We start from the raw sequence: 24171 nt of genomic DNA, 5'->3' as shown, positions 1-24171 counted from the left end.
TTCCTGGTCTCTCTTCACACACCCAAATTTGCAGTATGCTTCTAGGGTTCTAGGGCAATCTTTGGCTTATATATGAGCTTCTGAATTTTGAGAAAGTCATTGCAGAAATATGAGAGCAATAATTAGTGATTTTTTTTCTGCAAAGGCTTCCTTTTTTTAGACCCCCCCCCGCCTTTTTTTTTCTGGTTTTACTCTCTAGTTGAGGCAACAACCACCTCCTTGTGTCTACCAGGAGGCCTTGTTTCTGAAGTATGGATGCCAGCTTCCTGCTTCTGTTCCTGGCAACTCTATTTTTGTCTAAATGCACTATTCACCTGGATTCTTGGTTTTTAAGTGTATGCCTTATTTTAACTTGGAGAGTCTATGTGCACTACGACTCTAGCCAACTCTAGACAACTTGGTTAGACTTTGATTATGAAACAGCCAAGAAATTTACTAGGCAGACTTCTCTGGTGTTTACAACCTGCTGTTGCCAATCCTGCTTTGCCATTCTTTCTCTTTTCAAACTTTCCACCAATATTCTGAATCCAGGGCTAACTCTGTTCAGAAATAAACAGTATAAACATACATAAAATTAATACTTGACCACAAACTTCTTATTCTGCTCTTGGGCTAAGGGAAATTGGTTAAAGAGCAATGAAATATCATTAGGATGTTTTCAATGTTAGCTCATCGCAATGATGTAAACAGAAAGATGTATAGATGGTAAAGTAGGTAACTTCCATGTCTCAGTGAATGAATACTGTATATAAGTGTTTTGAAAATGGGGCACTTTAAGATTTTTATAAGTTGATATTTGGGTTGATGATCCTAAGTACTTAAAATTATCATTAAACTTATAACTAAATTTCAACCAGATTTACCAGTCATCAGATTGAGTGCCTTCTTCAAAGTGGACATTTCCTACAGTCTCCAACTCCATTAACAAAAATGGGATCAAAAACTCATGACTTTTCTTCTTCTGCTTTACTTCAATGTGATAAATTGCTTCAATTCTATTTAAGAAAAAAACACGAAGCTATTAAAATGACCTATAAATTACACCATTAAAATTCATGATTGATTTTTTTAAAAGCTGATGTTAAAATACAAGGCTTTTGTCAATGGATAAGATACTGTGCTCTTAATAGTTAAACCATGTAAAAGACATTCTATTTGTGGCAATTAAAATCACCTCAATATTAACCGCAGAATAAGTGAGGTTAGAAGACTCTCCTGGCTCCACCACTTGTTCTCAGATCTTAGGCAAGTCACAACATTTTTATGCTGCAGATTCCCAGTAAAATGGCAATATTAATAGTACCTACACCTGAATAGGTTTTTTTGAGGATTATATGCAAAATGCATGTGAAGTTCAACAGCCTCGGTTCCCATGCCCTCCCCGCTCTCCCCGCATGCTTGCAGCTGACTGGGAGTTTCCTGTGATAGCAAGGTGCTTCAAACCAAGCCCGGTTTGGCTTTGATTGGCCCCGTCATGCTTACAGCTACAAGATAAACAACTAAATTCAATAGTTTCTTTTTTTTTCCCCCCTATAAAACAACTTCCTCCTTCCCTAGGAGTCCGGAGTCGGAGCCATTCTCTCACGGCAGGGTTCCCAGCCTGCTTGCTAATTCCCTCAATAAACTTTTAGTGCTCGCTGCGTCTTCATGGTTCTCTGAGCGACTCCATTCTTACAAAGCTCTTAGCAAAGAGTTTGGCATAGAGTAATAACTCAATAAATGTTAGTTATTATTTTGTCAATATTATTAAGTATATTTAATTGATTGTGTTGTTACAGTAGTCCCAATTTTTTCTTTCATTTGCTTCCCTCTGCCCAGTACCCCCCTTCCCTCCAGCAATCCCACCCCCCTTAGTTCATGTCCATGGGTCGTGCATATAAGTTCTTTGGCTTCACCCTTTCCTATATTATTCTTAACTTCACCTGTCTATTTTGTGCCGAACAATTATGCTTCTTAATCCCTGCACCATTTCCCCATTTCTCTCCCTTCCCCCTCCCAGCTGATAAACCTCCGAATGATCCCCATACCTATGATTCTGTTCCTATTCTGGTTTGCTTAGTTGGATTTTGTTTTTATATTTTAGATTCAGTTGTTGATAGTTGTGAGTTCGTTGTCATTTTAGTGTTCATAGTTTTGATCTTCTTTTTCTTAAGTAAGTCCCTTTGACATTTCATATAATAATGGCTTGGTGATGATGAACTCCTTTAGCTTTACCTTGTCTGAGAAGCACTATTTGCCCTTCCATTTTAAATGATAGCTTTGCTGGATAGAGTAATCTTGGTTGTAAGTCCTTGCTTTTCATCACTTTGAGAACTTCTTTCCAGTCCCTTCTTGCCTACAAAATTCCTTTTGAGAAATCAGCTAATAGTCTTATAGGAATCCCTTTGTAGGAAACTCTCTGCTTTTCTCTTGCAGCTTTTAAGATTCTCTCTTTATCTTTAACCTTTGGCATTTTAATTATGCTGTGTTTTGGTGTGGTCTTTTTTGGGTCTAGCTTGTTTGGGACTCTGTGCTTCCTGGACTTTTATGTCTATTTCCTTCGCCAAATTTGGAGAGTTTTCCTTCATTGTTTTCTCACATAAGTTTTCAATTTCTCGCTCTTCCTCTTCCCTTTCTGGCACCCCTATGGTTTGGATTTTGGCACGTTTAAAGTTGTTCCAGAGGTTCCTAAGCTTCTCCTCATTTTTTTTCAATTCTTGTTTCCTCATTCTGTACTGGTTGACTGTTTTTTTCTTCCTTATGTTCCAAATAATTGATTTGAACCTCAGTTTCCTTCCCTTCACCATTGATTTTTGTGTGGATTTTCTTTCATTTAATTTAGCATAAACCTTCACTTCTTGCCTTATACATTTGCTGTACTTAAGCATATCTGTCAAGCCTGTGAGCATCTTTATCACCAGTGTTTTGAACTCTGCATCTGTTAGGTTGGCTATCTCCTCTCGTTGCTTAGTTTTCCCACTGGAACCTTGGTCCGTTTCCTTTTTTGGGCCATACTTCTCTGTTTCCTCATCTTGACAGGCTCCTGTGTTTGTTTGCCTCTGTGTCTTAGGTAGAGCTCTTGTTATGTTGTAAGGGGTGGAGCCTTAGATATTCATCAGTTAAGGGTGACCTGTTTCACCATGTTGTGGCGATGTTTGTTGGTGAGGAGTCTGAAAGGAAACAGTGCCGCTTGCTCAGCACTTGCCCCTTTTCCAGGCACTTCTCCCACTTTGTATGGGACTGATGCCTCTCTAGCTTTCCCCCTAGCTCTCTTTCCCAGAGTGGGTGGGTCTGCGGATGTTCTAGGGCTGTGGGGGCCCTTTAAACAAGTGGTCTCTGCTGAGAGACTGGCAGTTTCTTCCTCTGCCCCAAAACCCACTGGTTTGCACAGTCGAAAGCAATGAGGCTTTATTTTCCCTGGCGCTGGGACCGTGAGCTGCGTGGTCTGGTCTGGTGGTGGGAGTGCTCCCCAGGTGTCCCTCCTGACTTTTTAAAATGTGTGGCTGCACTTTCCACCAGCTTTCGCGCTGCCGGCACTGCTGCTGCCGCCACCACACCGCGTCCTCTCTGCCCCGGCTCCGCCCCGCCTACCTGTCTGGATGAGTATTTCTTCTTTATATCTTTGTTTGCTGGACTTCCATACAGCTTGATTTTCTGGAACTTCTAGTCTCTAGTTTTGAGACAGTGTATTCCTTCTTAGTTGGGGAGGGAGACGTAATGTGTCTGTCTAGGTCTCCAGCTTGGCCAGAAGCCCCTATTTTGTCAATATTATTATAAATCAAACTAACTTATTCACTTGATGCCTTAGTAAATTAAAACATGAAAATACCAGTACTTACTAAGTCTTCTTGCTTTACATTTCTAATTGATTATGCAACCTGAGTTTGTTTCTTCATTATTCCAGACAACTGTACATGTGCTCTGCCCAGTATTGTCTATGCCATCAGTTTCTGCACTGGTAGAAATTAATGTTAAAAAAAAAACAACTAATGTTTTTGGTTTTCAAACACTATAGAGTAGTGATGTGACAGGAAGCCACTCAGAGAAGTTTCCTATTCCTAATAAAGCATTGTCTCTGTAAAAAAGCTATTGTCAGCTTTGAACCAATGATGCCTATCTCTACTATGAAACACAGTTCATGTTTTGCTTAATACTATAATACTTTCCACCCCCATAGGGGGAAACTGAGCTCAACTGATGGCCCAGAACATTCTACTTTCTCATGTTTCAAAGTTAAACAACTAGATAATTCATTAAACATACTCATCTAGTTTTTTGTTCCAAAATGCTATCCTTTTATTCAAGGCATTTAGTTTGGTCAGTATCTTCTGCTGGAAGCTTGGTTCTTCTGTGACAGTTTCAGAGTTCTTTGATGTTTCAAGCTCGGTTACTTGATTGTTATTGGAGCTCTCATTTTGCCCTTTGCTAGGTCCTTTGAGTTCAGCCAGTTCCCGTTCCAACTGTTGAAATCAATGTACCAGAGCAAAAAGATTTTAGTTAACTCTATTAAATATATAGTTAAATTAACAAAGTAGAACTCTAGATAATAAATAGGCCCAACTTCACAGAGAACATAGCCAGCACGTGATTATTGTAATTCAGTGCAAATTCAGTCAGCCATTTCTTTTGACTAAGTGAAAGACAATCTAAATATTTCAAATGTGGCAGTTCTCGCAAATGAAAATGAGAAAAGCAAAGAAATAGTTTTTTTCTATATTACTAGTGAGTTTGCTTCTTATTAAAGCCAAAGTAAATTTATAATAAATGCTGGTCTTGGTATAAATATTTAAACTTCACATAATGTGACTTGTATCACACTTACTTTTAAAATTTTCAATATTTTTCAACTACTTTTGCATTCTGGGAAAAAAATCATAAAAACACACTAAAGCTTATATATATATAGGGTGTACACTTTTCCTTTTACCTCAGTTTCTCCTATATGGCTCAATGTAACAATATATTTATTTAAAATTTTGATATTTGGGTGGCTTTTTGTTCATAATGAACTTTTTTGCATTGTTTGCATTTTTAAAAATATGGCATTAAATATGATGTATGTTGATTATTGAGGTTTGGGGCCCTTCCTTAAATTTAGGGCCCAGGTTGAGTGCATCATTTGCTTTACCCTAATCTCAGTCTTGTAGGATTTCAGGATAAATTATACTGTACACAGAGAGGTGTCTATAAATAGAAATTTACTAATTCTCTTACTGCCTCTCTATAATATCTATATTCAGCTGTTAAAAAATTTTAAGCATATTTATGAAGATGTTTATGGTTTATGTGGATATTATTTTTCATATTGCAGGTTTTACATACATTTGTACATGAAAATGGCAGATATAAAATGATTTCCATATACTGGTTCTCCTGTGACATCTATTCAAATAAATAATTTAAATTTTGTTAATGTTTTAAGAATCTTTCTGATTATAATATGAATTTAAACCTCTTCATTTTAGGAAGAGTATTAAATATATTTTTATAACTTGATTTTTAATGGCTACATACTATTCTATCTTAAGAATAAGTAATTCTTTCTTGCTTGTTAGACATTTAGGTAGTTTCTGGTTTTGGGGGTATTAATAGTGCAGTGACAAATATCCTTATTTAGAATAGGGTGTCAGAAGTAGATTTACTGGGTCAAAGGCTATGAGCACTTTTAAGCTGTTAATATATATGACCCAATTCACCCCATCAGTGGTGTAATCGTGTCACATCTATCTTTATGCTTTGACAGTTTTACAGGTGAAAATGATTGCTGATTATCTTAACTCACATTCAGAGATTAATAATCATGTTGAGCTTCTTTCAAGTGTTCATTAATAATTTTTAATGTCGTCTTTTGTAAAATGATATTTATGTACTTTGATAAATTTTTCTATTTTGCCATTTACTTTTCTCTTGTTTTACTTATCAGTACATTTATACTAGGGATATCATGTTTGTTGAAAACAGTTTTTTCAGATTGTCATTTGTTGTTTATTTTCATTAATGATGCTTTTAGTACAAAAGCATTTTATCTTTTCTTTTCTTTAAATCAAATCTACATTCTGTTCCTTTGTGATTTCCAGTATTTCTTTTATTTGGCAGGTTGAGCAATTAAATATATTAATCTATATATTCTTCAGTTGTTTTCATATTTACATTTAAAACTTTTTTTCCCCAATTGGTATTTACTTTGGTAAAATGTAAATTAAGGATCCAATTTCCCTACCCCTGAGTAGTTTATCTAATTTTGTAATACCATTTTTTCTCATACTTAAAAAATATATAGTTCTTTTATATAAAAATTTCTATTTTGAGGTAAATAATTTTTAACTTTTCAGGTTCTACTTTTAGTAAAGAAAATTAATTTATTCTAAATAAAAAAGCACACATAATATAGCTACAAAAGTATAGCTTGAGGATGGCAGTGGAGCAGGTAGCAGTGTTGTCTGCTTGCTTCCATCGTGGAAGAACTTGGAGTACAAACATGGGAAGGAGTGAGTGAGTGCAGATTTCAGATAGGGCGAACAGGGACAGGAGTGTGGGGGCAGCGTGAAAGAGGGTAGAGAACTCGGCCTGCAGTCTTCAAGCAGAATCGCTGGGCTTCCCAACCCTGTGCCTCTGCCGCACTGCACCCGAAGGGGGCAGCTGCTGACTGGCTCATTAGCCAGGATCTGCTTGGAATTTTCCCCCTGCCATAGGCGCCCTGACAGGCAAAGTCCCAGAGGGAGTCAGTGAGGTTTGGTTGAAACAGCTAGAGGCATGGGAAGACAGAGAACAGCCCAGACTGTGAGAAACTGTGTGAACTGAGTCTTGGTGGGGACCCCCTGGGCTGGCAACCCTGCACCCAGGGGCGCTCGCACAAAAGCTCCACCAAACAAAAATGCAGGACTGAGCTGTGGAGAAGGGCCCATACAGGAAAGCTGTGGCGGAACCCGAGACATGGTAGGGACCCCAGGCAGGCAACTCTGTACACAGAGGTGCGCAACAAGGCTCTGCCAGGTAGGGATGCAGGCTGGTGCTGCAGCTTGGAGGCAACACAGAGACTTTTTTGGAGGAGGAGTGGAGATAGAAACCAAGGCTGGATAGAGACTATGGGCATGCATACTGGCTCACCAGCAGAGTAGCATTGCTAGACAAGCCTGGGGAAGACTGGAGGGTGCCACAGGACCCGTGTGGTAGACTCAACGCCGTGCGGCTCACAGCAGAGAGCTGCAGCAGGCCCATGAGTGAAAGAATAGCAGCCTCAGAGCCTCAGAACCCAGCTAGATCTCCTCACAGACAGCCAGAAAAGATTTGAAGCTCATGGAATTTTGACCAGGGGCAGATACAGAAAAAGAAGATAACGCCCAAAGGTTGAACTGGGAAAAAACTCTTTCTTAATCTGTTTCTTACCTTCTCTCCTTCCTATTCTTCTTCTTCTTTTTTTTTTTTATCTGTTTGTTTTGTTTATCCTCCCTCTTGCACTAAATATATAACATATAAATGCAATATAAACCTAATACTATACACTTCTACTTTCTCACTTCATTCTGCATTCTTCCCTCCCTTTCTCAACATACAATGTAAATATTATTTACTGTCTCACATAGCCCTGACCCTACTTGCTACTATTATTATTCTACCATCTTTCCTCTCAGAAATCATCTTTCAGTTAAAACAACTCTTATCCATTTTTCCTATAGTATAATAGTATTAACCTCTTTACGTCTATATTAATACTGGCTCATTTGCTGCTGATAGTGTGATTATGGGTGGGAGATATTTTGGAGGGTGTGGGTTTCTTGCCTGGTTTGTGTGTTTATGTTTTAACAGCATCTCCACAAAAGAACTCAAGACGTGGTGGGGAGAGTGACTCTCAATCAACTAGCCAGAGGGAAGTTTCCACCAAAGAGTAACTGAAATATAATCAGACAGCTTAAACAAATGGCATAAAGGGTGTCCCAAGAGCATGAAGCTCAGGAGATCAAAGAGACTGCACCATTGAATTCCCTGGGTCTCTTATACAGAATTTCATCTCACGAAGGTGGGAAATCAAAGCAGACAAATCTAAGAAACAAAAACAAACAAGAAGAAACATCTAACATGGGGAGACACAGAAACAACCTCCCAATGAAAGGAAAAGAGGAATCCCAAGAAAGAGTGCTAGATGAAACAAAGGTAAACAAACTATCAGACATGGAATTCAAAAAAACGGTGATAAGGAAGCTCAATGATCCTGACAAACTCAGAGAAAACTACAACAAACTCCAGGGAAACTACAAAGAACTCCAGGGAAGCTACAAGGAAATTACGGAGAACTACACCAGCATAAAAAAAGAACATAGAAACTATCAATAAGAACCAGAAAAAAATGAAAAATACAATTTCTGAACTGAAGAACACAGTAGGAATAATCAAAAGCAGGCTAAACAAAGCAGAGGATCAGATCAGTGAGTTAGAGGACAACGTAGAAAAACATTTCCAGACAATAATACAACAAAATGAAAAAAAGATTTAAAAAGAATGAAGAGGGTTTAAGAGAACTGCAGAACAACATGAAATGAAACAATATCTGTGTCATAGGGATACAAGAAGGAGAAGAAGAGAAGCATGGGATAGAAAAAGTAATGACAGAAAATTTTCCTAACTTGATGAGAGAAAGTCATGCAAGTCCAGGAAGCACAGAGGGTTCCAATGAAGATGAATCCAAAAAGGCCCACTCCAAGGCACATCATAATTAAAATGGCAACATTCAAAGACAAAAAGAGAATCCTAAAGGCAGCAAGAGAAAAATAGCAAATAACATAAAAGGGAGCTCCAATAAGATTGTCAACGGACTTCTCAACAGAAACACTACAAGCCAGAAGGAAATGGCAAAAAATATTTCAAGCAATGAAAAACAAAGGCCTAGAACCAAGACTACTCTACTCAGCAAAGCTCTCATTCAAAACAGAAGGTGAAATAAGGTGTTTCCCAGACAAAGGAAGACTAAAAGAATACATCTCCACCAAACCAGCATTGCAAGAGATGCTGAAGCGAATGCTTTAAGAAAAAGAAGAAAAAGAGAGAGGGAGAGGAGCACAAGTACAAAGTGAAATGAATAAATACCTGTCAATAATAACCTTAAATGTAAATGAATTAAATGCCCTGATCAAAAGACATAGGGTAGTGGAATGGATACGAAAACATGACCCACATATACGCTGTTTACAAGAGACACACCTCAAAACAAAAGATTTACACAGACTGAAACTGAAGGGATGGAAAAAAGTATTCCAAGCATATGGACATGAAAGAAAAGCTGGGGTAGCAATACTTATATCAGACAAAACAGATTTCACAGCTAAGGCCATAAAAAGAGACAAAGAAGGGCATTTCATAATATATTACTTAAGGGAACAAACTATCAAGAAGATGTAAACATATGCACCCAACATAGGAGCACCCAAATATATAAGGAAAATAGAAGACTACAAGAAGGATATCAACAGCAACACACCCATAGTAGGGGAATTTAACACCCCATTGTCAATAATGGAAAGATCTTTGAAGCAAAGAAACACCAAGGATATTGAGGCATTGAACAACACTCTAGATCAAATAGACTTAATTGATATATACAGAACTTTTCATCCCAAATAAGCAAAATATACATTCTTTTCAAGTGTACATGGAATATTTTCAAAGATAGACCACATTGTAGGACACAAAACAAGCCTCAACTTTTCAAGAAAATTAAAATTATATTAAGCATCTTCTCAGATCACAATGCCTTGAAACTAGAAATCAACCTCAAGGAAAAAATTCAAAGACATTCAAACTCATGGAGAATAAATAACATACCATTAAATAATGAATGGGTTAACAATGACATCAAGGAAGAAATCAAGAAGTTTCTGGAAACTAATGATAATGAACACACAACAGCCCAAAACCTATGGGACACAGCAAAAGCAGTCCTGAGAGGAAAGTTTATAGCAATACAGCCTACCTAAAAAGGATAGCAGAGTCTCAAATAAAAAATCTAACCCTATAGCTACAACAACAACAAACAAAGCCCAAAGTGAGTAGAAGGAAGGAAATCATCAAGACCAGAGCAGAATTAAATGACATAGAGACTAAACAAACAATTCAAAAGATCAACAAAAGTAGGAGCTGGTTGTTCGAAAAGATAAACAAAATCGACAAGCCTTTAGCCAGGCTCATCAAGAAAAAAAGAGAGAGGACCCAAATAAACAAAATCAGAAAGAGGAGAAATCGTGACCGATATCACAGAAATACAAAGGATTGTAAGAAATTACTACAAACAACTGTATGGCAAAAAACTTGACAACCTAGATGAAATGGACAAATTTCTAGAAACATGTAATCTTCCAAAACTGAATCTAGAAGAAGTAGAAAGCCTGAACAGACTGATAACAAAGAGTGAAACTGAAACTAATGAAAAAAACTCCCGGCACACAAAAGCCACAGACCAGATGGCTTCAGAGGTGAATTTTACAACTAACACCTACCCTTCTCAACCTATTCCATAAAATCCAAGAGGGAAGACTCCCAAACTCTTTCTAGGAAGCCAGTATTATCCTAATTCCAAAACCAGCTCAAGACACAACAAAGAAAAAAAAACTACAGGCCAATATTGCTGATGAACATAGATGCTAAAATCCTCAACAAAATATTGGCGAACCGGATCCAGCAACACATTAAAAAGATCATACACCATGATCAAGTGGGATTCATCCCAGGGATGCAAGGATGGTTTAATATTCGCCAATCAATAAATGTAATACACCATATAAACAAAATGAAAGACAAAAATCGCCCTGGCTGCGTGGCTCAGTGGATTGAGCATCGGCCTGCGAGCCAAGTGTCGCTGGTTCGATTCCCAGTCAGGGCACATTACTAGGTTGCACGTCAGGTCCCCAGTTAGGGGCACGAGTGAGAGGCAACCACACAGTGAGAAAAAAAAAAGAAAGACAAAAACCACATGATCATATCAATAGATGCAGAAAAAGCATTTGATAAAGTACAACACCCATTTATGATGAAAACACTCAGAAAAATGGGAATAGAGGGAGCATACCTCAACATAATAAAAGCTATATACAGGAAACCTGAAGCCAACATCATACTTCAATAGACAAAAACTGAAAGCATTCCCCCTGTGAACAGGAACAAGACAAAGATATCCACTTTCTCCACTTCTATTCAACATAGTGTTGGAAGTTCTAGCCACAGCAATCAGACAAAAAAAAAAAAAAAAAAAAAAAAAAAAAGAAATAAAAGGCATCCAAACTGGAAAAGAGGAAGTAAAACTGTCATTATTTGCAGATGACATGATAGTGTACATAGAAAACCCTATAGAATCCACGAAAAAACTACTCAACATAATCAGTGAATTTGGCAAAATAGCAGGGTACCAAGTCAATATCCAGAAATCAAAGGCATTTCTGTTCACCAACAATAAAATATCAGAGATAGAAACTATTTACTATAGCATTTACTATAGCAACAAGAAAAATAAAGTACCTAGGAATAAACTTAACCAAAGAGATAAAAGACCTGCCCTCAGAAAACTACATAACATAGAAGAAAAATTAAAGAAGATACAAATAAATGGAAGCATATACTGTATTCATGGATGGGAAGAGTCAACATCATTAAAATGTCCATACAACTGAAAGTAATTTACAGATTCAATGCAATCCCTATTAAAATACCAGTGACATATTTCACAGACCTAGAACAAATACTTCAAAAATTTGTATGGAACCAAAAAAGACCCCGAATAGCCACAGCAATCTTGAGACAGAAGAACAGTAGGAGGAATCACAATATCTGACATCAAACTATACTACAAAGCCACTGTAATCAAAATAGCCTGGTACTGGCATAAGAACAGACATATAGATCAATGGAACAGAATAGAGAGCCCAGAAATAAACCCATGTCTATAAGTTCAACTAATAGTTGACAAAGGGAGAAGGAACATAAAATGGAGTGAGAAGAGCCTCTTCAACAAATGGTGCTGGGAGAACTGGACACGGCCGTGCAAAAAAATGAAACTAGACCACCAACTTACACCACACACCAGAATAAACTCAAGATGGATCAAAGACTTAAATGTAAGCCATGACACCATAAAAGTCCTATAGGAAAACATAGGCAGGAAAATTTCAGATATCCCACACAGCAATATTTTCACTGATACATCTCCTAAGGCAAGGGAAATAAAGGAAAGCATAAACAAATGGAACTACATCAAACTAAAGAGTTTCTGCTCAGCAAAAGAAAACATCAGCAAGATGAAAAGGGAACCAACCATATGGGAATACATATTTGCCAATGAAACCTCAGACAAGGGATTGATCTCCAAAATATATAAAGAACTTACACATCTCAACACCATGAAGACAGACAGCCCAATTAAAAAATGGGCAAAGGAACTGAACAAACATTTCTCTAAGGAGGACATACAGAGGGTCCACAGGCATATGAAAGAATGCTCAACATCACTAACCATCAGAGAGATGCAAATAAAAACCACAATGAGATACCACTTTACACCAGACAGAATGGCCATCATCAACAAATCAACAAACAACAAGTGCTGGCGAGGATGTGGAGAAACGGGAACCCTACTGCACTGTTGGTGGGAATGCAGACTAGTGCAGCCACTATGGAGAACAGTATGGAGTTTTCTCAAAAAACTAAAAATGGAACTGCCTTTTGAACCAGTGATTCCACTGCTAGGATTATACCCCCATATTGGAAGCCCCAATTCAAAAGAACTTATGTACCCCTATGTTCATAGCAGTGCTATTTACAATAGCCAAGTGCTAGAAACAGCCTAAACGCCCATCTGTAGATGAGTGGATCAAAAAACTGTGGTACATTTACACAATGGAATACTATGCAGCAGATAGAAGAAGGCACTCCTGCCATTTGCGACAACATGGAGAGAATTATGCTTAGCAAAATAAGCCAGGCAATAAAAGAAAAATACCATATGGTATCACCTGATACAGGAGACTAATGAACAACATAAAACAAATGGACAAAATTGAACAAGGAATGGATAACAGTTATCAGGGGAGAGGGGGAGGGAAAGCAGGGGGGTAAGTAGGGGAAGGGTTTAGTAAAGGGACTAGTATAAATAACCCATGGACATGGACAACGGGGTGGGGAATGACTGTGGAAGAAGGGGTGGGCTGGTGGGGGGAGCAATGGGGGAAAATGGGACAACTGTAAAACAATAAAATAATTAAAATTAAAGTATAGCTTGACATAAATTTCTTACCTTGTATAACTTAATAGTAAAGGGATATTTCAGCCCTTTAGACAAGAAAGTGAGTTTTGAACACAACCTATTTGTATCTAGCAAAAATAAAGCTGAAAGTTTAACAGGTCTCTATAACTGTGAATTCTATTTAATGAATTAGTACTGTAAAATTTTTAATATATTTTTTGAATTGCAGATTTCTAAGCACAGAATGAAGCTTAGTTAAGCACCTGGAATCAAAACATTTTGTGAACGGGCTTGACTTGAAATTCAATATTAATAAAAAAACAATATATGTATATGTGAACATACGTAAATTGAAAATGTTATCTTATCCATCAGCTTTCTTAAGATATGGCCACTGAAATTTTACAGTATTAAATCTTACATTTTTTTTCACAAAGTTGAATAATTTTATTCGCTCTTCTGGCAACTTCTGTAATTTACATTTTCGATCATTCAGTTTTTCAAGGTCTTCCTTAAGATGCCTCTGAACAGTTTTTATACGCATATTGTAATACATTTTTTTTTTCATTACTGTGGTCTAAAAGTGACAAAAAAAAAACAAAAGACTAGCTGAAATAAAAATATCAGTAATTATTAGTACATTATGAGTGCAATAAGTTTTAAGTAACAATTTGAAAGTTTTTCATGCTCAATTACTAATAATGATGATGTTTAAATGATAATGGCTATACAGAGTTCTATATTTAAACAATAAACAAAATATAAAATTCCAAAAAGTTTCTTTGTGGATAATATTTTAAATGTGAGTCATATTTACACATATTTCACAGATGACAACATAAAGAGACTACAAATAGAATTCAATTTCCAAAATAGTATCATGTAGCTAATGAGACAGAACTACTAAAGCAAACATATAACTGCATTTTTCCTACTTGATTAATTTAGGGGAAAGTAAAGAGATCAAAAAGAATTAAAAGCAAATATAATGTTAAATTCATTTTTTAAAGCATGATTAAAATAGGATTTCATTTTTTTTTTTAAGTCTATAAAAAGATGCTTTGAATGAACTTGTTTTAGATTGAGCAAATTACATATGAAATTATCAATATAATCCAACCCAGCCAATTCTATAAAAGAGCAGCCTCATATATCCAGCTTTTATTGGTTATCTCCACTTGGATGTTCAAAAGATTATTCAAAATGTATATGCTTAAAATTAAACTGTAATTCTTCTAAACCTATGCCTCCCATACGCTTCCTCATCTCATCAAATAGCAATTCCCTCCCCTCTTCAGTTGCTTGGGCCAATAACTTGGAATTATGTGGTACTTCTTTCCTCTGCATCTCATATCCAATCTATTAGCAAATCCAGGTGAGCCCCACCTTCTACAACCAAAATCTGACTCCCTTTCACTACTACCTCTACTAGCACTCTGTATCGAACTATCAACATCTCTCATCCAAGTTACTGGCATTTAACTGGTCTCTCTGATTCCACCTTTTTCTCTTTAATCCTCTTTTCTTAATTCATTATCCAAAAAGATCCCTTTAAAACATGTCATCTCGTCATCCCACTGCTTAAAATTTTCCAGAAGCCCCCATCTCACTCAGAATAAAAGCCAAAGTCCTTACAACATTCTACAGTCTCTTGTGATCTGCCCCCAGCACTCCTGTCTTCATCTCTTACTTCTCTTCCCCTCACTTATTTAGCTCCAGCTACACTAGCCTCTTTGTTGTTCTTCAGGTATGAGGCATGCTCCTGCATCAAGGTCTTTACACTTGCTGATCTCTGAAGAGTGTGCTTCCTTACTTCCTTCAAGTCTCTGCTCTAATGTCACCTTAGCAAATCCTTTCCCAAGAATGCTATATAAAATAGCTAACACCCTGTCTGCTGCCCCTACCAACAATCCTGTTTCCTCTGCCCTTGTTTATTTTCTCCATGGCATTTATCACCATCTGACATGCTAGTTGTTTCCTAAGTTAGCTGCTTATTTTCTGTCTTCTCTCAATAGAATGTGAGCTCCAAGAAAGCAGGGATTTTGCCTGTTTGGGTCACTCTGTATCTCTAGTGCCTTGAATTGTCCCTGGAATGTAATAGGTGTTACATATTTGTTAGACAAATGAACCAGCCAAGTAATTTCAAGAAACATATTTACCTGCTCATCTTTGCGGAAACAGCCTGATGTAAAACTACGGAGATGACAATGGAAATTTCAAAAATATGGTTGTTACTGCAAAGTTTTGCAGTTATTTTAGGCTTAACATAATTGTTAGAGAAAGCAATCCTCCTTGACCTTCCAATGACTCCAAACATCTGCTAGTAGACAAGAACTCTAGTCCTTTGCCTAATACTGCAAGACAGTTTACTTTTTAGATTGGGGTGGGAGGGATGATAATATTGGTTTTGGAAAAAAGAGAAAATGAGATTTGAAAATAAATTCTCAGACTAGCAGGAGGATAGAAATAAGTTAAGTTAAAAGAATAAAGACATTCTTGATCTATGCTGAGATGATGGATGAGCCACAGGGAAGAATGGGAGGTCCATGTATGAAGGCATCCACATGGTTGGAACATTCTTCATACTCAAAAACTATTTACTGTGAATGGAAACACAGGACAGGGAGAAGCAGAAATATGTGGAAAGACTATTAATTAACATGGTGACTCCCTATGTACTCCATTCTGAAATTACAGATCCTTTGGCGGCAGGTCCAAGTAGCCCCCTTCCTGGGAGGTTCACCACCAGTGGCAGTCCCGGCTCTCTTCAAGATTTCAGAGATCTTCAAGATTCTGGCAGTGTGGGTGGTTCCACTTATACTTCCAGGGAACCTCAAGTCATCTTTAATTAGATTAAAATGGACCTAATCCTGGCATACTCCCATCCACCATGGACACTTTCTAATTTTGATACATAAAATTTTGAATGAGAGCCCGTTACTTGTTTCATTTCTGCTTTATTTGGACTTTATTAATGTTTGTATATATGCACTAGTTTAATTACTCTTAACACCGATGACACTTTTTCAGATTTCATTCTTTTAGTTTTATATAAATTACACCTTTCAGTACTGCCATCAAAATTCAAATACTGGTACTAACGTTATTATTGGTATAATTTTGTGTGAAATAGCCAGCTCACTGGGGCAGAAGTAGAACTTTTGGTGACAAGAACTGACAAGATAATACCATCTATCCTATGTGGACACAGCCAGAAAGAAGCAGTTAATTAAACTTAAGTCACAGATACGTGATTAGGGATGCACTTACATCTGCCAGTTCCTTGATCGGCTTTGCTGACACATCAAACGTGTCAAGTCTTTGAAGGCAAGGCAAGTGATACAGTACATGTGTGGAATAATTACACAGCAGACACACTGGGTTGGTTTTATATTGAGGATCATTCAGACATAAATCCTTTAAGTGATGAAGCCTGTTCAAGTTAGTAAGGTCCTGAAACAGCAGCAATAAGAATGTTTAATTAATACCAACTGTCCATTTCTAAAGGGGGCTTTCGAACACTCGAGATCACCATAATGTAATGTAATGCTTTCTAATTATCTGCTTAAATATGTTAAAGTGATTTAGGTGGATAAAACATTCTTTAATAAAAAACATACTAAATATATGACAAATTGATCATTAATAATTAAATAGCAGACTCTATATAACTATGTGCACAAATTGTACTTTAAAAAAAAGGCTGAAGAATATTTATTAAATCATGTATTCCGCCTGGAACCTTGGAGCCAGTCACCTGAGCCCATTTATTCGTTAAGACAACGTTTCCTCCTCTGCACAGCTCCTAACAACCCCAGTGTACCTCCTACTCCTTCCCACCGTTCCCCACGCTTACCACCTAGGAACACTGCTCACCGTTTTCCTTGGCTTCCATAGCCGTTCTTCTCATCAAAGTCTCTATCATAATCACCATTAAATTTGTGATTTTTAGTTGTTTTAAAAATAGTTTTGTTTGTTTCAGTGAATGCCTTTTTCTATCTATTAAGGACAACTGAAACCTAGCTCTCTCCAGAAGGCCTCGTTTCTCTCAGCCTATGGAGGTGGAGGGGTTGATAATGCACTTCCAGACTGTTTCTCCTCAACGCCTTTTATCCTGCCGTCTCAGTTGTCTTGGATATCTGGCCCTTGCTTCACCCTTCAGTCTTATTTCTTCCCATTTAAACACTGAGATTTTATGTTTTAGCCACATACTGAACAACTTGAAGTTTCAAAATGTCCCGGACCCTATCTTATCTTTAGATCCTCCTCATGCTGCTGCCTTTGAGTAAACTGGACTTCACCCCTATTTAACCTCTTAATCTGTCAAGACACTGCCTAAAAATCATCTTCTCTGGGAACCTTGTTTCATCTCCCAAGCTTGGGGTAGATGCTCCTCTTATGAATTCTTAGCCACTGGGCTTTTCTTTGTTATAGAATTTATTACATCCTACCACCAACTGCTTGTGCATCCACAAGTTTATAAGTGAAGGATCTATATGGGCTTTGGCCCTCTCTCTGTATACAAGCTAAGAATGGTGGTTACATTTTTAAAGTGTTGGGGAAAAAAATAAAGAATAGTACATAAGAGACCACATGTGGCCCACAAAGCCTAAAATATTTTCTGTCTGACCTTATATAGAAAAAGTCTGGCAATTCCTGAGATAAAGTCTTTGAGACCAGAGTTCGTGTCCTGTTTAACATTGCATTCCCAGCACTCAGCATTTAGAACACAGTAGGCACTAAATAAATATGTGAATTGAATGGAATGATTGTTACTTTCTTCCAGCCTCCAAGATGTCCTCGTTTTTCTCAACAACAGCATTTCTATAGTGGTTCCCGGGGTAGGGCGGTGCTGTGGTGGGGCTGTACTTGAAAGGATGAAATACTAGTTACGAGAGTCAGAATCTGAGTTAAGGGAAATCTAAAGTAAGAACCAGGAGACATTAGGTCTGAAGATAAAGTACAAATGGAATGGGGAGGCTGCTAGAGTAAAAAGTAAGACAAGGCCAGGTAGCCAATGTGAGTCTGAATTCCCCCTGACAAGTGAGAACATGGCTCACTGGCAGGACCTGAGGCTGTGGGCTGGGCCCATGACTGTAGCAGAACTAAGCAGTGTTGTTCTGAAAGGGAAATTTCTGGTCAGAGCTGTGCAGGGAATTATTTGGTCAAATTCTAAAGGAACAAAGAAGGCAAACCTCAGACTGTTCTGAGAAGTAGGCACTCTTTGATTCCTGGGTGGTTATGTAGCACTTGACCGTCAGTCTGGGCTAGGAGATGGTGAACTTTGAAGTCTTACCGAGGAACCCCCCACCTACACGCAAGAGTCAGATGACATTGGAGTCATTTTCGTCACTGAAAAGTACGGTTGCAGTACCTGATGTGGATGAAAAGTGGCATAGAAGTTATTCCATCATTACTAGGATAGTATCTTTTTAGAGTAGATGGAAAGGTTAGAGATAAAAATTCAAGAGAATAGTGTCTCAGGAATATTCCTAATATGGTAATATGTAGTAAAAGTTTCTATGACTCATGGTCAATGCTTTTATAATAAATATCCATCATTATTGTAGGAAGCCTCTTTAATACCAGGCCATACAATGAATTTTCACAATAACTCTGTTTTTATCCCCAGATTGAAATAGAATAGGTTAACATAATTAAAGTGATAGTACTAATGATAAGATATCATATCTGTTGAGTGTGTACTGTGTGCTAGTCATTGCTATTCTAAGACCTTTACATCATTCTCACTTAAACTTCGTGTTAGCGCTGTATCATGCTGTGTCTGGTTTGCAGCAGGGCTGAAACGGACAAATCTTTCTGTGTATGCAGCCTGTGCTCTTCACTACATAAGGCTGCCATGGCCAGTCAGGGTAGAATAAACTTCTGTCTGGCTTCCTGGCAGGGCAGTGCCATATCCTCCCAGCATTCTGCCCTTACCTTCTTTAGCCTCAACTCATGATTCTTTGCCTCGCTCTGTTCCAGCTACACAGGATTTCTAGTTTCTTGCATTTGTTTTCCACCACTTAGGTCCTTCATACTTTGTGCAAAATGCTCTTTCCTTAGGTAACTGCTACTCATGTCTTATGACCTCCCACAGCTTTCTGAATTTCTCTTTCACAGATCCCTCTGATTCTCCTGCTGGCATTACTCAAATATATCCTTGGATTTCTGACCTCCATGCCTTTGTGCATGTTATTCTCCCCATCTTAGAAGGCCTACCTGTCACTGCCTTGAAATTCTGTCAACCCTTCAAGGTATAAACATGTCAAATATTTCCTCTTGATTTTGACCAAGGAAATACAATGTTGTTTAAGTTTCTTTTTAAGTTGCTTATAACATTCTGCCTCGTTCCATAGTTTTTTTGGTATTTTACATTCTTCTCTGAGTGAAAGAATGACTATTTTAATACTGATCAATTCAAAATTATTTCTATAGTAAATTTACTTATCTATCTTAAGTATTGTCTAGAGGAAGCATTAGAATATGCACCTTCAATCTGAGACTGTCAAAATTATGAATGTCATGTTTTCACCCATATTATATGCTATAAACATAAAGTCTTTTTATTTGTTTTTTCTCTTTCATTCGAGTGCATGACAAATGTTTAAGATTTATTACAATACAGGCCAAGTTTCTGTATTCAGGAAGCTTGTATCCTAGTAAGGGATATGGATAAGTGCCAAGTGTAACAATAAAACAGGGAAAAAGAGATGGGAGTGCTTTAGGGTGGAGAGGGTAATAGGGGTTGTCGCTACTTTACCTAAAATGGGCAGGAAAGCCATCACTAAGAACATAATGTTTGAACCAAGTCCTAAAAGAAATGAGGAAATGAGCCATGAAGACTATTCCAACAAGTGCAAAAGCTCTAATATGAGTGTGTGCAAGGAATAGTGAGGAGACCAGAGTGGCTGGAAAGGTGTAAGCACAGGGGAGAGTGGTAGAAGCTGTGGTCAGACAGACAGTTGGGGGACTAGATTATTTAGAGCCTTGTGGGTGATTGTAACCACTGATTAGTAGCTTTTCCTCTGAAAGAGATGAGAGAAGAGTGATTTGGTGTGACATATTTTGAAAGGAATTGGATGCTGTGTGAACAACAGACTAACCAGAGAGATAGGTAAAGATATGGAGTACACGGAGTAGATCTGTGAGGAGGTTTTTTTTTTTGCAATAATCTAGGTTAGAGATGATGGTATCTTAACCAGGCCAGTAGTGATGCAGGTAGGTGATAAGAAAATGGTCAGACTTTGAACATCTCCTCAAAGTAGAGACAACAGAATTTGCTGATGGATTGAATGTGGAGTATGAACGAATAAGGAGAGTCAAAAAAGACTAAGGATTTTGGGTTAAGTTACTAGAAGAAAGGAGATGCCACTTAGAGATGGGGAGAAGGCTGTAGGAGAACAAGGTTCTATGGAGGGGAAATCAGTGTGAGTTAGTATAGGAGATGTCTATAGTTTGGAGAGTTGTTAGGGAAAGTAGAGATACCAATTTAGGAGGAATAAGTGCATAAAATGTATTAAAAGTCATCAGACATGCTGAGATATTTACAAAATGAATACAGACAGAAATAAGAAAATATCCTAGGACTGACCTGAGGCTGTCCATTTTTAAGATGTTACAAAAGGATGAATAACCAGAAGAGCTGTAGCTATAAAGATCAGAGCAAAACTAAGAGAACATAGTACCCTGAAAGCCAAGTAAATAGTTATTGGTTTGGTTTTAAGAGTGTCATATCATTAGGGCCAATTTAGTCAGCTAACTAAAATTTCTGGGAGTGTTGGGAAGTCCAAAATGATTACATTATTTCTTAAAAGGGGGCTATTTAGTCCTTTTTTTGGGGGGGGGGAATAAGATCTTTCATGATCCAGATTGGTAAATAAAAATGTATTCCACTTAAACATACCTTGAAAAAGCATATTTGATTACCAGAAAGGTTTAATTTTTCCAGTTTTTCATTGGGATCAAGACATCGACCTTTAATTTAAAAAAGATGAAAGAAAAATTAAATGTCTTGCTTTACCTCCTGTTCATATCCTGTCATATTTCTGAGTTGTATATGAGCATCACTTCTTGTATGTAAATAAGACTAATAGTAACAATGTATAATTAGTAACCATTGATTAATGGGTAATGTTTTCATACCCTATATTCATAGATTTAGAAATGCTTCCCAAAGATATCAGACAAGAAAGTCTAAAAGAAAGAAATGTACTTTTTATACTGATAAAATATTATTGTAGCATTAGCTCACATTCCAAATGAAACAGTACATACCAATGCTGCTTATTAGATTTCCAGCAAGGTTGAGGTCAGTTAAATTCTTCAAAGTTTGCAAGCCCTAAAAATTTAGACGGTATATAATTTAGGAAAACTCATTAAAATTTATATTTATAAACCATTTGATCAATCTGGTTAGTCCCCCAGGTGTTCTGAGCACTGAGCACAGAAATAAGTGGGTGCCTTGACAAAGCCATTTTTGTTTCCCTGGAACCTGAAGAGAGTGATTGGAGGAGGAAGCAGGGAGGGAAATGGAGAGAAAATGAGGAAGAGGAATAGGAAGAAGTACATCACAGACAGTGTGTTTATAATCTTAGGCAAGTTATATATAAAACTTCTCTAAACCCCTCCCGTTTTGTTTTTTTCAATCTCCAAAGAGAAAATAATACTTTACCTCTCAGGCTTGGTGGGAAGAATAAAGAAAATAATGTAAATGAAGTTCTCTCTGCTCTTCTTAACAACAATAATTAAACTAATCGTAAATATTTTCGCTCTTAGGCATAATATGATCTTGGATATTCTGGTTTAAAATCCATAGTAGTAATTAACTTTACATATACAGCGAAATTATCTTACCTCAATATTTTTAATTGTATTGTGGTTCAGCCAAAGAACCTCAAGTCTCAATAATTTCTCTAAATTTTCTATTTTGGAAATTTGATTATAATATAAATACAGTTTTTCTAAATTTCTACATTCTCGAAGACCTCCAATTTTCTGTTAAAAAGAAAAGAGCAGTCTGAGTAGGGTTAGCTTATGTGTTTCCATACATCTTTTCAATAAAGTAGATATCAAGTATATTTTCCTTTAAAAGTCACATATTTTTTGCAAAATCAATATCCAGCAAAATTAAATAACTTTTTAAAAGCAAAACATATAATTTCTTCACCTAAACACAACTATTTTCAATTTCATATTCTCTTTAAATTAAACTCAACTTTATACCTATTTTTATATTACTATAATCATAATACCTATACAGTTTTCTGTTTTTTAACTTAAGACTATCTAAAATGTCTTCATAATTTTCCAAATTATAATATTTAATAATTATAAAATATTTCTTGAAGTTTATAATAATTTTCTTTAAAATAACCCGATATGTGGCATATTTATTTTTCAAAATTTTAGCTATTATAAATAATACTGCAATAAATCATTTCACGCATATATTTGTTTTCTGCGGCTGAATTACTTCTCTAGGACAAAATCTTAAAATAGGGATTTCTGAGTCAAATGGTGTGTACTTTTTTTTGGCTTTTCATACATTTTGTAATATTGCTTTTCAATATGGATGTTATCTAAGTGAACTGATTTCATTGCTAAGCAATACTAGGTGTCATTTGGCCTGATTTGATTACTAAACAGTAGATATGTCTATGTTTTACTTCTTTATTTTTATTTTTTTCCCATGTATAAATCTATTTCTATCTTTTGCCCATTTATCTCTGCTTGTTTTGTTTTACTGGATAAAGAGTTTTATTGAAATTCATCTTGTACGGTCTCCTTTTTTTCCCTCATTTGTCTGTTTTGATTTGTGTCTCAAGCATATATATTTTTTATAATTTTTTATGCTTATATTTACTTATTTATTGTTTTTCTATTACAGTTGTCCCTCTTTTTCCCCAATTGCTCCCCCCATCCCACCCCTTCTCCCACAGTCAATTCCCCCCTCATTGTACATGTCCATGGGTTATTTATACTAGTTCCTTTACTAAACCCTTCCCCTACTTAACCCCCTTCTCTCCCTCCCCTCAAGCATATATTTTAATGAATTATTTTTCCAAAGCCAAAGAACTCAGTATAAAATATTTCATGTAAAGTTATATGTTGAGACTTACCTCTAGACAGCACTCAGCAATCCAAAGTTCTCTGAGTTGTAAACAAGTCTCTAATCCTGAAATTTCTTTTATATCTTGAGCAACGATTGTGAGACTTGTTAAATTAGGAAATAATGATAATCCAACTATATGTGGATACCCTGAGAAAAACATCTCCAGTTTTGAAGTATTTGATCCCTCTTGTTCAGTCATCTCATAAGACAAACCATTGCATAAACACTGTTTTCAAAAAGGAAACTGGGTCATTACCTATTTAAAATAATAAAAATTTATTTTTGCCATTAGAAATTACAAACTGTCAATTGCACTGATGCCATTTTTTTACTCTCACAAGAAGGAATGTTGTGCCATATATATATGTATATAGTTTTTCTCTGATTCCAAAGGTCATGCAGTAGAACAAATCTCTAGGTAAGCTACAGAAAGGAATGTAAAAATATTCCATTTAATATTTTTGCAAATGTTGTTGAAAATAAATTTGACTTCAACTCACCAGCTCTTTAATTATTTCTTCTTGGTTTAGGTTTTCACATTCAATCATCTTCCATTAAAAAGAAGGATCACAGTAATATTATCTATTAAGGAAAATAAAAAATTAAAATAAATACAAGAGTTATATCATTACACATACTTAGGTGCAACTACCTACCTGTGGCTTGAAATCTTTGCACAGTATATTACCAAGTATCTTTTTGAGTCCCACAACAGTCCATTCCATCTCTAAAGTTTTCTGTTAGAAAGTTATTTTTTATTCTGAATTTAATTGTCTCTACCTATCTCCTTTCCGTTTGTTACCATTTTACCCTCTGGGTTCAAATAAAACAAGTATAATTTTCAACCACTTGAGGA

At 36.6% G+C, this 24171-nt stretch overlaps 1 protein-coding gene across 1 annotated transcript in view; it reads right to left on the bottom strand.

Moving 5' to 3' along the window:
• Positions 1 to 23863, bottom strand: part of LRRC9 (leucine rich repeat containing 9) — a 91721-nt gene extending 67858 nt beyond the window's left edge. Inside the window, exons 1-9 of the mRNA XM_090272065.1 lie at positions 23816 to 23863; positions 23323 to 23541; positions 22058 to 22198; positions 21479 to 21542; positions 21108 to 21178; positions 16472 to 16654; positions 13623 to 13778; positions 4243 to 4439; positions 864 to 995 (exon numbers count right to left, since the gene is read on the bottom strand). Coding sequence (XP_090128191.1) covers positions 864 to 995; positions 4243 to 4439; positions 13623 to 13778; positions 16472 to 16654; positions 21108 to 21178; positions 21479 to 21542; positions 22058 to 22198; positions 23323 to 23541; positions 23816 to 23863 — 1211 coding nt within the window. The remainder of the gene's footprint in view (positions 1 to 863; positions 996 to 4242; positions 4440 to 13622; positions 13779 to 16471; positions 16655 to 21107; positions 21179 to 21478; positions 21543 to 22057; positions 22199 to 23322; positions 23542 to 23815) is intronic.
• Between the last annotated feature and the right edge of the window lie 308 nt (positions 23864 to 24171).

This window comes from Furipterus horrens, unplaced genomic scaffold (genome assembly GCF_987537825.1).
Source record: "Furipterus horrens unplaced genomic scaffold, mFurHor1.1.pri manual_scaffold_3, whole genome shotgun sequence".
Classification (NCBI taxonomy): Eukaryota; Metazoa; Chordata; class Mammalia; order Chiroptera; family Furipteridae; genus Furipterus; species Furipterus horrens.
This window is presented reverse-complemented; position numbering and strand designations above follow the sequence as displayed.